The 13,589-nt window shown below is 38.8% G+C and overlaps 3 protein-coding genes across 4 annotated transcripts in view; 2 read left to right on the top strand and 1 right to left on the bottom strand.

Annotated features, from left to right (window-relative positions):
- LOC139952844 (Golgi-specific brefeldin A-resistance guanine nucleotide exchange factor 1-like) overlaps positions 1-8,248 on the top strand; it is a 48,961-nt gene extending 40,713 nt beyond the window's left edge. For both annotated transcript variants that reach the window (XM_071952102.1, XM_071952101.1), the window contains exons 31-35: positions 30-262; positions 768-881; positions 1,160-1,340; positions 2,394-2,510; positions 2,911-8,248. In XM_071952102.1, the coding sequence (XP_071808203.1) occupies positions 30-262; positions 768-881; positions 1,160-1,340; positions 2,394-2,510; positions 2,911-3,215 (950 nt within the window). In that variant the 3' untranslated portion in view covers positions 3,216-8,248. The remainder of the gene's footprint in view (positions 1-29; positions 263-767; positions 882-1,159; positions 1,341-2,393; positions 2,511-2,910) is intronic.
- Positions 8,249-8,676: 428 nt separating this feature from the next.
- Positions 8,677-13,559, top strand: LOC139952850 (uncharacterized). The gene is made up of 3 exons (XM_071952108.1): positions 8,677-8,798; positions 9,028-9,099; positions 11,949-13,559. The coding sequence occupies exons 1-3, from the start codon at positions 8,702-8,704 to the stop codon at positions 12,050-12,052; spliced, it is 273 nt and encodes a 90-aa protein (XP_071808209.1). The 5' UTR covers positions 8,677-8,701; the 3' UTR covers positions 12,053-13,559.
- The window catches only part of LOC139952848 (carbohydrate sulfotransferase 14-like), a 76,973-nt gene continuing 76,246 nt past the window's right edge, over positions 12,863-13,589 (bottom strand). The window contains exon 5 of the mRNA XM_071952106.1: positions 12,863-12,984. The gene's annotated coding sequence lies outside the window, so the exon portion shown is untranslated. The remainder of the gene's footprint in view (positions 12,985-13,589) is intronic.

Genomic DNA, 13,589 nt, shown 5'->3' with positions numbered 1-13,589 from the left:
GGTAATTTTGATTGATTTCGTTTTTGAAGGTATCGCAAGGCTTTGCTGCGACATCCGTCGACAGGTTCGCATGCAGGCTCTGACCTACCTCCAGAGAGCTCTCCTAGTCCATGATCTCCAGACCCTTTCCGCCGTAGAGTGGGAGTCTTGCTTTAATAAAGTCCTCTTCCCGCTCCTGGCTAAGCTCCTTGAGCAGATCAATCCTCTGGATCCGGTGGGTCTTGAGGAGACGAGAAGCAGGGCTGCTACGCTACTCTGCAAGGTAAGGCCTGTGATAACCATAAGACTCAAAACCTTCCTGATAAAATACCTTGTCTTCCATTATCAGGCATGCAACTCTTCCGCTGACCTGAGGTTTTACCAAATTCATAAAATAGAAGTCTGCCGTTAAGAAAAAACTTTGCATAAACAAAATTACGCTGCATGAAAAAAAAATCTGCGCTGGATGGACAAACAAGTCCCGCAGAATGAAACATTGCTTGTTAAAAAAAAAAATGAAGGTACAAGATTCTGGCTCAGCACAGTCTGGCTCTGTAGTGTTTCTTATTGCTCTTTGTATAAGGGGATGCGGCAGGAACAAGATGCTGTAAGGGCCAAATATGCGGCTAGCTTCCGCTATTTTGATCCACACTATCAAAAGGAAAAGGTATATAAGCTTGTTGTTTCTCTACTATCACAGCTTGCCATTGCTCGTTACCGAGTAAGTTTGTATGCTAACAATTCTGTCCAGTGCCTGTAAAATTTTATTTTGTTTGTTTCCCTAACAGGTTTTCTTACAGCATTTGACACCCCTTCTATCTCTGGCAACATTTACCGCTTTGTGGCTTACCATTTTGGACTTCATGGACAAGTACATGCATGCTGACAAGAGTGAATTACTGGTTGGTACACTTAGAATCTTTTTATTGAGTAACTTTGTGTTTCCACGGATACCTCGGGTTCAAACCCAACTCCCGTCAGTTTGTCTCCATTCAAACCAATCTTCTTGACAGTTTCCAGAAATCTTTGATTTCTTAACCCCCCCCCCCCTGAACAATGTATTACAACATAAGGGCTAGATAGCTCAGCCACCATATTAATCCGGACCCCTCAGGTTTCAAAACCAACTCTCCTCAGTTTGTCTCCGTTGAACCCCAAAGTTCTTAATTTTCTTCTGCAGTATGAAGCAATACCCCAGTCACTCAAGAACATGGTCCTTGTGTTGGACACTGCCAACGTCTTCCGAACCGACCCAGGATCCGAGAGGGGGAAAGATTGTCAGCTCTGGGTCTTCACCTGGGAGAGGATCGACTGCTTTCTGCCAGGACTCAGGGATGAAGTCTTTAAATGTCACGAGCCTGGTAAGTGGTTGAGAATAAATTATTTTATTTTTAAAATTGTGTGGAGATTAAATTGTGAATATAGAGTTAACTGTTGCAAACTGCCAAATATCATGGCTCTGCTTACCGCCGAGTTCTGCGCTGAAGATCACAGTCACAAATTTCTGCGTTAACTGTGTAAGTGAAGAATGCGGAGTACACACGCGCGCAAGCCTTAATTCCCTGTTAACCCTTGAAATACGCTTGACGTAAGCGCAGAATTCCCTGCTCCTGCAATCGCAGATTCTTTGTTCCTGGGCCCAGTATCATAAAGCCTGTAAGCACAAAAACTTGCTAAGCACAGAATAGCATTGCTTAAACAGAAATTGACTGGTGTCCCACTCAATTTTTGCTTAGAAATTTGTCAAGCAGTATTTTCTGCTTAACAGCTTCATGAAATTGAGCCCCGGAGCAGATTTCACAAAGCAATAAAATTCATCATAAGACAAATTTTCAGTATTACCATAGTGGTTTGTATTGTGACATCACACTTTACTTTGCAAATACGATTGATTTGCAGTTAAAGGCAGTGGACACTATTGGTATTTACTCAACAAAATTATTAGCATAAAACCTTACTGTGTAACGAGTAATGGGAAGAGGTTGGTTGTACAAAACATTGTGAGAAATGGCTCCCTCTGAAGTGGAGTAGTTTTAGAAAGAAGTAGTTTTCCATGAGGTTAATTTCGATACCTCATATTTAGAATTTGAGGTCTTGAAATCAAGCATCTGAAAGCACACAACTCCTTGTGACAAGGGTGTTTTTTTTCCATTATTATCAGAACTTCGATGACCTATTGAGCTCAAACATTTACAGGTTTGTTATTTTATGCATATGTTGAGATACGGCAAGTGAGAAGACTGGTCTTTGACAATTATCAATAGTGTCCAGTGTCTTTAAGATCAATCTTAGCTCTTTGTGAAATCGGCCCTGGTAAGCAGAGCTGTTTGGGTGCAACGCCCCACCCTTGAAATCTGGTTGAACTCATGAAGACCTTTTCTCTTTCCCTCGAACTCAAACTTTTTTTTGAGTAGTAAACAGAGATCCAGCACCGAGTAGTGCCACAACAAACGCCCCTACACCCGACGGGATCGTCAGAGATGGGTCACCAAACGAGGAGCAGCCAAGCACAGTGGATACAAAGCCAGAGGGTAAGTCGGCCATCTTGATTTTCTTCCATTATGACCCTTTTCAAAACCACACCGTCGGCTCCAGATTCGGCTCAGGCTAGCTTGGCCCCGTGTTTGTTATGACAGTTGCGCGTGCTTTGCAGAAGTGCTCAGAGAACAGAGCCTGATGCCGAATCCAAAGCCGAAGTCGTGGATTCGAAAAGGGCCTATGTAAACCAGACCGATGCCAAGAAAAACACTTGTTCTGGTGCCTTTATGTTTCTCTGTCCATCATCATCATCTGGGATAAATTTCATGTAGCACAAAAAGTAGCTCAGGAAAAACAATATTTAATGCTCACCAGAATAAGGTTACCAGCCAAAAAAGTATGTCACATTTTTTGAATCTTGTTTTTCTTTCTTTGATCTTGTTTTCGTCACAGAAGCAGACCCTCCAACCCCAGCTGCACCTGACACAACGCCCGCTAAATCTGACCCGCCCTCGACAACAACACCCACACCCATCACCACCCCGACCCAAACGGTAGCCAAGGACGTCAATCCGGTGACGAGCCAACCCAACATCATTCTCCAGCCGCCTCTGTCTTATCTAGGATCCCTACCGGGGGGTCAAGATGCTAAACAGGCAGGTCCTCTACCCTTCCTCCTTAACCCAGCCATCCTGAAGGGGTCACCCATACCCATTGTCACTCCAATTCTCCCTCAAACGGAACCCTCGGCTAAGTAATCAGGAAATTTGTTGAAGTCACCCCCTAGCATAACACGAAACGCTGCAGGGACGCTGAGGTAGAAAGAACATCTGTCGTCCAATGATTTGCTTCCTTTGACCCCAGTGAGGGCTTATTTTGACCACCGTGAGGGTGCTTTTTGAGTGTATGACATCAGGTGCAATGGGTTTATTGAAAGACATTGCGTCAGTGCAAAACGTTGTGTCTCAATTGTGCTAAAATGTTGTATTGGGTAGGAGAACGCTCCATGCACAGACTTCATCACCTTGTTCAAGCTAAATTGTTGCATCTTGCAACAAAATTATCCGTGCAAGAACATCTTATCTCACACACACAAGTCTGTACTAAAACATCATATCTCGACAAAATTCCTCCATTCAAAAACATTGTATTATTTATGCTGTGTGTAAAATTTGTACATTTATGTTAATTTAAGTTAGATTTGACTTTTTGACACTTTCAAACTTGCGCATGACGTACATGCTATTTTAGGAGATGCGACGTGTTTGCACTGACGGGAAGAAGATAAATTTAATGAAGTAGTAAGGATCACGTCACAAGATGTCTACGACATGGAGAAGGTTGATATTGAAGATGGAATTCAGAAGTTGAAGCCATGCATAGGAGAGAGACAATTGCATTGATTTGCATTGTGACGTCATTTATTTTTCGTGCGGTAAGCAGCGGAAGTTTAGCATGCCTTTTCGTGTGCTTACGGTTAGCAGCGCTATAAAATAGAAATTGCACAGAAAGCACAAAATTGGCTGCTAAGCAGCTCTTTAAAATTGGGCCCAGATTACTGCATGAAGAAGGAACGGCTATGGATATGGTTAGCAATTGTACGGATAGAAAACATGTTGGTAAAAAAAAGCGCCAGAATTTAGGTTAGATGAATGTCGCGAGTCTGTGTAACACAGTAAAAGTGGATTAATCAGTGAAATTGTAAAAAGTTTGGATTGGTGGCGGAAACGCTGGCAAGGATAATACGAAAGAGGTAGTGTTTATAAAAAAAAGTATACTGAGTAGTCCGACAGTACTCTTAATGAACAAAGACGTCAAATCTCAATCTTGTTTAAAGACAATGGACACTATTGGTAATTGTCAAAAACCAGTCGTCTCACTCATTGTATCTCAACATATACATTAACAAACAAACCTGTGAAAATTTGAGCTCAATCGGTCGGCGAAGTTGCAAGATAATAATGAAAGAAGAAATACCCTTGTCACACGAAGTTCGTGTGCGTTAAGATGGTTGATTTCCAGACCTTAAATTTTAAATCTGAGGGCTCAAACTTAAATTTTAAATCTGAGGGCTCAAAATCAAATTCGTGGAAAATTACGTTACTTCAGAGGGAGCTTTTTCTCACAATTTGTTACACTATCAACCTCTCCCCATTACTCGTTACCAAGTAAGGTTTTATGCTAATAATTATTTTGAGTAATTACCAACAGTGTCCACTGCCTTTAGATGTTATACCTTGGATCGGTCGAGTTGGTCTTTGAAAAGTGTTTGAAACCAATGTTATGAAATCAATGTTATGAAATCAATATGGTTAGAAAGATGTTTTAAAAGTAGAATATAATGATCCACACAAACATGCCTTGGAATTGCATTGTTTTCCTTGAACTAACACAGCACGCCATTTTGTGGAGTCAAGCAAGGGAAACCAAGCAATTTCGAGGCATGTTTGTGTGGATCATTACATTCTACTCTCAAAACATCTTTCGAACCATATCCATTTCAAATGCTTTTCATAGACCAACTCGGCCGACCCAAGGCAATGTGTCCCTTTTAACTTCATACACAAGTCTAGGGAATGAAACCGAGGCTCTTTTCAAATAGGCTGATGCATTTGGAATGTTATGATTATACATGCAATAGTACAATAGTACAGTCCTGAACTAGGTTTAGATTTGTCAAAGGACCTGTTTCTCTGAAAGACAAAATGTGACGTAAACAAAAAGTGACTTTGGACGTTCGTTTATACGCTAAAAAAAATGAATGAAAATACATTTTACAAACTTTTAGACTAACAAAATTGTTTTCTTTATTATTTATCTCTGCTCATAATTTGGAACGAGAACACAGTTTAAAGAGAAAGTTAGTGCCAGATGGTTTTTCTTTTAAATCTTAAGAGGCGTTGTGAAAATTTTAATCTCAGTGCAATTTTTAATTGTCAAATCCAGTCCAGTGGTTTTTAGCTTTGTTATATCCAGTGCTTATGTTATTCAGGCCAAAAGTGATTTTGTTTGTCGGAAGAGTGAAAGTTTTCACTCGTTTATTATTTGCAAAAAGTATATCGTATACAAAAATAGTGTTGGTGTCTTCACAAAGTGTTATTTTGATTAATTTAGAAAAAAAAGTATGTTTAGACTGTTGTTGAGGCACGATGGATATTAATAATATGTTGTAATAGTAGGAGAGTTTCATGAAATGTTTAATAGCGTTGAGATTGAGTTAATTGTCCAAGTTATTCCCAGTCATTTATTCAGGTCATTTATTCCACAGAACGCATTGCCTCCTTTAAATAAAGGCAGTGGACACTATTAGTAATTGTCAAAGACTAGCCGTCATAGTTGGTGTATCCCAACATATGCATAAAATAACAAACCTGTGAAAATTTGAGCTCAATCCGTCTTCGAGTTTACGAGATATTAATGAAAGGAAAAAAAAAAAAACCTTGTCACACAAAGTTGTGTGCGTTTAGATGGTTGATTTTGAGACCTCAAGTTCTAAATCTAAGGTCTTGAAATCAAAATCGTGGAACATTACTTCTTTCTCAAAAACTATGGCACTTCAGAGGGAGCCGTTTCTCACAATGTTTTATACCATCAACCTCTCCCCATTACTCATCACCAAGAAAGGTTTTATGCTAATATTTATTTTGAGTAATTACCAATAGTGTCCACTGCCTTTAACATGGTTTTGCCCTTTACAGCCCTTTAACTTGCTTCTTTAGGAAAACAATTTCATGACTTTGTTTTCCTTTGTTTTTCCTTTAATTGTCCTAACCCTAGTAGAATAATGATCTCTATTTGAATTGTTTTCACATTGCCAATTAAGCATTTCATACACCTTTATTAATAGTATTACGAGCAAGAAGTGTTCTCACTGTCCATTTGTTTTTATTATTTGTTAACACATTAGGTTATTAACTTGTCTGGTCATCGTCTTTTTGTGATGAACATGTAATTTCTCCAAGGAAAATTGCCCAAAAAATGTCAGACGGTTCAGTTAATCTTTTTAATTATTTGAATTCCACTCAAAACAAATCTTCAAATTTCACTTGCTTCGTGTTGTCTCATCAAGGTTTATGTACACTCAGGTTCTGATAGCCTTGACAATGTTAGCCTTTTGTCACGGCCTTTGTGGCTTGGAGAGCTGTGATCCCAAGAGACTGGAACGGGAGATGACGCAGGAGAGTGGCCTCGCCACTCGATAACACCCGACTCAGGCGCATGGTCTCCTATTCCAGTGGCTCTGCTGTTTACGCCACGAAGGCCTCGATAAAAGGCTTTGACAATGCAGGAAGATTATTGTTATTTTGTTAAAACATTTGAGAAATTACTCCACATCTGCTACTGAAAAGTTCCTGATAACATTGTTGAAGAAACATTGTGTAATTCACTCAATAAGTTGGACCCCAAGTCATAAATCTTCAACCAGTGGCGTTTTACATAAGCTGCGTGTTGTAAATTAATAATAACTACTTCCTATATAGCGCATTTTACAATAACGCATCAATGCGCTTTACAAAGTGCCCTTGGGCCCAATGTCATAGAGCTGCTTAGCACGGAAATGTGCTTAGCATGAAATTTCTTTCTTGATAAAAACCGGATTACAAACCAAATTTCCGTTTCTTGCATATTGCATGTTACTGTTATTCAGCTGTTGTTTGCTTATTCTGAAATACATGTGGAAATTTGTTTGGTAATCCTGTTTTCATCAAGGCAAAAATTTCACGCTATTAAAGCACATTTTTGTGTTTAGCAACTCTGTGAAATTGACCCCGCGTCATTGGGCTGATAACATTCCTGTATAATAATAATAATATAATGTCAAAGCCCTCTGTTGATAAACTGGGTTGTTTGACTGCAATTGTTACAATTTGAACTGTAGGATAGAATATTTGATAATATTTATACATTAAAACTAATGGATGGCAGAAAAAGAAAAGAAAAAAGCATAGCAGCCCAAACTAACCCAATTTGCTTTACATGATAATTATTCAATTCTTTTGCCAAATGTATCATTCATTTCAAAGAGATGCTAGGTGATTGGGATGATCTTTGGAGTTTCTCAACTCAAAGATGTAATTCTGTAAATATTTCAAGAAATAAAAATATTTGAGGTGTGGGAGTAGGTCTTTGAGGTTTGAATTCTGCTTAATAATTTAGTTGACAACAATCTTTCTTATTCCATCAGGTCTTGGCCCAATTTTATAGAGTTGCTTCAGCACAAAAAAATAGCTAAGCATAACAAAGTTACACTTACCAGAATAAAGGTTACCAGCCAAACAAACATATCACACATACAACTTGTGACTGGTTTCCTGCTCATTGCTGCTTAGCAGAAGTGTGCTAAGCAAAGTTTTCTGACATTGAGCACAAGGTTGCAGTTTGTTACATTTAGTGAATGTTGCAGTCTCCTAGTGACAAGACTACATCAAAGAAGTTCAAAAGCTCTTCGGTAATACCGGAAAGGCAATGCAGAAACCCGCTCTTATTTCATATCGTCAGATAAAGTCTTTAAACAATGCACAATACTAATACCATTTGGTTTTTCATCCCTGTTTATTTAATACCTTATTAACTATTATCAAAATCAATCTCAAGTCATTTTAATAAAACTGATGAAACAAAGATTTTTAGAATTGTTTTCAAAATGTTGGTGGTAGTTAATGATGGGCGTGGCACCCTATCAAGGGGAGGGGCTTCATATGGGAGGGGTCAATGTATATATTAAGATTGTATTGTACATGGTCAAATTGTATATCTGTAAATGACATGATGATTGCAAATTGTTATTAAAATGAATAATGTGGTCAAAATATCGCTGCTTCAAACTGTTTGTTGTTTATAATCTTCCTTTCCAGTGTTGGTGGTAGGTATGCAGGCATTTCCGATTTTGTTTCTGAGTAAAAACAAAATCGAAAAGTAGCAAGAATATCATGCCTGTGTGTCTGTGAAATAAAAAAAATATAAAAAAATACCTCCATTGTAAAACGGTAACTTGTCCAGGACAAGACTAGGCAGCTATTTTTAAACAAAAGATGAAGAGGAGTCGGTACTTCATTATTATTTCAATTTAGGAAGAAAATAGGGCATCCAAAACAAGCCCGTGTGTTCTCATTTATTGTATTGCGTTTGAATAAAGGAAGGACTGTGGGAAGTTTAACATAAATATATACGTTTGTCTTTTTTCGGATATGTTTTTTTTTCATGTGACGACGTCATAAGAGGGCGCGATTTTCATGTAAAAGAAATGGCCAGTTCTTCCAGAAAGCCGGACTTTGAGAACCCCAGAAAAGCACTTTTTCGTTCACCCACAGCTGTAGAAGGCAACCAACATGATCAACCAGGTATTAAGATTGTTTAAAATTATACAACTTGTCATTAGGTACGTTGTTTTATAACTTTTATTCAACAAACAGACTGTCATTCATGGTATTCATGAATTGGCATAGCTATTGAAATAGTGAGTGTTCAATTCAATTTACTTTCTGTGTTTAACCAGTTTCGTGAAAACGACAAATTTTAGTCCTTTTTGGTAATGATAACAAAATGTAACTTTACTGGAATTTTTTTCAGATTCTTGGAAACTGCTCAACAGAATACAGATCGAGCATGCATTTGAAGCGTGTATGAAGAATGCCCAAAAAGGTATGATTTTTTAATTTTACCTTCAGCTCAATTTCATTCATTCGTTTGTATTGTTTTTGGATAACTTTCCGTATCGCGCCACCACTTTTTCACTAATTTTTACAAAAAGGGATATATCAATCAGGTAAATTAGATACTATATTATTTTATTTCGAATGAAAAAGTGGTGGCGCCATACGTTTTACAAAAAGGGATATATCAATCAGGTAAATTAGATACTATATTATTTTATTTCGAATGAAAAAGTGGTGGCGCCATACGTAAACTTTTCCTTTACTTATTAAAACTATTATCCTATCTATGAATGATGTGTAGGCTATGTGTAAATTGTTGTTTTATTTGTGTTCAAAATTATATACCTTTTTTATGCGCCCCCCCCCCCAATGTCCCACAGCCAGTGTGAAACGAGAGAGCTTGTTAACAACGTTTTATTTTTAAAATAAGTTTTAGTTTACTTTTTTTTTTAAGCAGTTCGGTAGTAAAGGGCCGGGCCTGACTAAGCTAGGAGGCACAGACTGAAAATAGTAAATAAAATACTTGTGTTAGGGTTATCGTCAGTTTGTAGGAGCTTTGTTTAGAAAAAAAAATCGCCGGTTTTCGTAAAACCGAATTCAAGTCTTTTTTTCTTCATGAGAAATATTTTCCTTGTCCGTGGGACTGGAACAGGAGGTGTAGGCAGACGATAAAGGCGATTAAACTAAAAAACCTTGGCCGGCAAACAAAACAAATTTTGGAAGTCTACCTCCAAATACTTTCTGGATAATCCTGCTCGTCCCAGTTAACTCCAGTTGGAAAAACAGGTGTAGGGTAAGCATTGGTAGGGTTTGCATTTAGACAAAACAAACTCTTAGTCTTTAGTCTAGTCTAGTCTTAGGGAACATAGGCTAGGCCTAAAACTATTTAGACCAATAATGCCCTTTTGCAAGATGGCCGTTTAGTATTTCAAATCAAACAGGCCACTGATTCTTCAGTTTGAACCCACCGCAAAATTATTTTATATGTATTTGTTGCATGAGGACCCTGATTAACAGGGTTGGATTCTTACACTAAAAAGATTTGGTGGTAGGCATTCACTAATTTTGTTGAAACAGACGGTTACAAGTGTTCGAGAGCATCACGTTAGATTCAGGAAAAGCTCCTTGCAGTCTTTTTAAAAGGATGGATTTAAAATTAAAACTACAATAAAGTAAAACACATTTCTTTTATATAAAAAAAAAAAAAAAAAGTATTAAAAGGATGCGGCCCCCCAAAAAGGATGCGGGCGGGGACGATCTGGTATTTTTTTTAATTTGGTCTAAGCGCTGAACATTATTTTGACTGGACATAAATTTACAAACTTTGGAAGGAATTCAGGGGAAAGAGTAGGTTTAATTTTATTAACTGAAGAGATTCATTGAATAATTAAAAATAATAATAATACTAGGTTCTTATATATAATATAGCGCTTTATCACATCAGGGGCGTATCAAAGCTCTCACTGTGGAACTCTGTTTTGAAGTAATATGAGACTAAGGGTCGGACCTATTTCTTTATAGCACTACAGTGTGATGATAATAATAATAATCCGTTTTTATATAAAAAAGCGCTTCACATTATAGTACCCCTGGTCACTGGGCCTTAAATCACTCCTTAAACCATCTCAACTCCCTGGTGGGGAGTATGCAGCCTGTGCAACATTTATATGCGCTACTATAGTAATAGTTTACAAGGAAATTTGTTCTTCATTGATACTTATGCTGAGATTAGGTTAATGAAGAGTTTGATAGGATGTCAGTCACTTTGTACCTTGGTCTCTTCAGACCCTTCTGGGTCACTGACAAAGTTGGTCATTTGTTATCGTCAGCTGAGTCACTTTGTACCGTCACTTTGTACTGTCACTTTGTTCCGTCACTTTGTACTGTCACTTTGTTCCGTCACTTTGTACCTTCACTTTGTACCGTCACTTTGTACTGTCGCTTTGTACCATCACTTTGTACCGTCACTTTGTACTGTCACTTTGTTCCGTCACTTTGTACCTTCACTTTGTACCGTCACTTTGTACTGTCGCTTTGTACCATCACTTTGTACCGTCACTTTGTACCGTCACTTTGTACCGTCACTTTGTACCGTCTCTTTTTACCGTCACTTTGTACCGTCACTTTGTACCGTCACTTTGTACTGTCACTTTGTACCGTCACTTTGTACCGTCACTTTGTACAGTCACTTTGTACCGTCACTTTGTACCGTCACTTTGTATCGTCACTTTGTACAGTCACTTTGTACCGTTACCTTTTTTTTCCTTCAAACGAATACGTATTTTTTCATGTTTTTGTACTTTTGGGGGCAAAACAAACCACCTTATAAGGCCTTGAATTGTTAAAATTTTGTAAAATTCAAGGTGAAAGGGCGGAAAGATTATGTCACTGACGAATGATTGTGTTTTGTAATTAAATTATGTTGTCGTGATTAGTCCTGAGCGACACAATAATATTTTTGTAGTTAGTCGTGCGTGGTGGCACGATTAATCGAGTAGTTGAAAAACGGTAGTCGCGGCCCGACTAATGATTTAATAATCGCGGTATGACGCCAGTCGCACTAGTCCCCAATGCCTAGTACGAAGTGTCGCAAGAAGGTGCGAAGTGTCTTTTTAAGAAGGTATGAAGTGTTCAGGCTGTGAAGTCTCCAAATTCACTTCATACCTTGCAAAAGGTTTGAAGTTTCCAGGGTATGAAGTGGTCAAGGTTCAAAGTGACCCAACAACGTTTAGTTATGTCTTACAGTTTTTGGTGTATGTTTCAAAGTTTTTTTATACTGCTTTAAATTTTCATTATATTTATACTCAATGATCAAATGTTTTTCTTCTGCTGCAGAGTTGCACCAGCAGCGCTTGGAAGACTTAAAGAAGCGATTGGACTACCTAGCCGAAACGGACTGGAAGTACACACCAGCTCAAAAGCTGATTGGTTTAGAATGATGAGGTCATCAGAAGGAGTCCAATGGGAGAAGTGTTGCAACAAAAGAAAGCGTGTTTGAATTGTCAGTCGAGAGTAGCTTAAAATACTGAGAGGTGAATTGATGTCATCAGGATCTTCAACATTTCAAAATGCTTCACGTTGACTCTGAGTGGTGGACTCGACTGCATGTAACCATTGTTCAGTTGATTGTGATTGGTTCGTGGAAATGAGGTCATCAAGCGACGTGAGCCAATGGGAGTTGATGTAAAAAAACACAATCTGTGTGGAGTGAAGTCATTGGTCAATAAATGGAGAAAAAGAGAATCAGCTGACATTCCATGTCAGGGATCATCTGATTGGTCAATCAAGGTCAGGTGATCGATAAGGTTCATAATAGACCGTATCAAATAACCCCTTTGTTGCTTAGCCTTGCTCAAGGCAGTCGCATTATTCGCTCAGAAAAGACGCCGCTGTAAACCCACCCATATACCCTGTTCGTGGTGCATGCGATCACACTGCATGACCCAACCGTATACACACTGTCAGATCGTACGTATACTGTTCACACAAGTCATCGCACTCGTACCACTAACCGCATGCGGAGGCCGTCAGGCCGACAGCCTTGTCGGGTCTGTATCTTCCGGGTTTAATGTGTTGTATTGAAAAAATTCCACTAGTGGAAAAAATTGGGGGGGCTCTCGGATATGCTACTATGCAGCTCATGAATATGTATATCGTTCGTCAGACCTATCAGACAACACAGGATGTGAGGCAAATGAATTATTCATTTTGACGTCCAATCACGCACGCCTATCATGCTCGCTGAGCGTCCGTGGTGGTGGTGTGTGATGATGTAGACATGTCTCGTCTTTCGCGGGCATTATGGTAATGAGCTGACCGTGGGAACTCTTCGCTTATTATAGTAATGAGGTCAGTGGCTTCAACACAGACCCTACAAGGCTGTCGGCCTGACGGCCTCCGCATGCGGATAGTGTACGGGGCACCGTGTCGTGGGATGTTATGCAGAGTGAATACGGGTGGGTTTTATACAACGGCGGTCTTTTTTCGGAGTGAATAATTCGACTGCCTTGAGCAAGGCTATTTGTTGCTATGAGAGTGAAAATATTGTAGGGCAGGCGGTATGCGGGTGTAAGTGTGTACATCAATGAATCACGCAGTATGCAGTGTTCCCGATTTGATTTCTATGGCACATGTACATGCACATGCTCACAGACGCCGTGTGGTTGGCAGATATTTGAATGGTAACGAATATAACGAAGGAATTCAAATGAAGTGGGAAGGTATTTGAATGATAACGTCTTTTTTGATACGGTCTAAACAGACCATGAAGAAAGCAAGAAAGGAAATTTATCAAATAGAACAGGTAAACAGTAACACATGATCAATCAACCATTTTCCCAAATGGAACTGCCCAAACTATGTTGTAAAGAATGTTTGTGACCCCAACAACAAAGGGAGTCATTAATGATGAAAACAAAATTCATGTACATGTACATATTATTTTATGGTGTTTTATTTTTTTAACAATACATGTCT

The sequence above is a fragment of the Asterias amurensis genome, chromosome 21 (genome assembly GCF_032118995.1).
Source record: "Asterias amurensis chromosome 21, ASM3211899v1".
NCBI classification, from domain to species: domain Eukaryota; kingdom Metazoa; phylum Echinodermata; class Asteroidea; order Forcipulatida; family Asteriidae; genus Asterias; species Asterias amurensis.
This window is presented reverse-complemented; position numbering and strand designations above follow the sequence as displayed.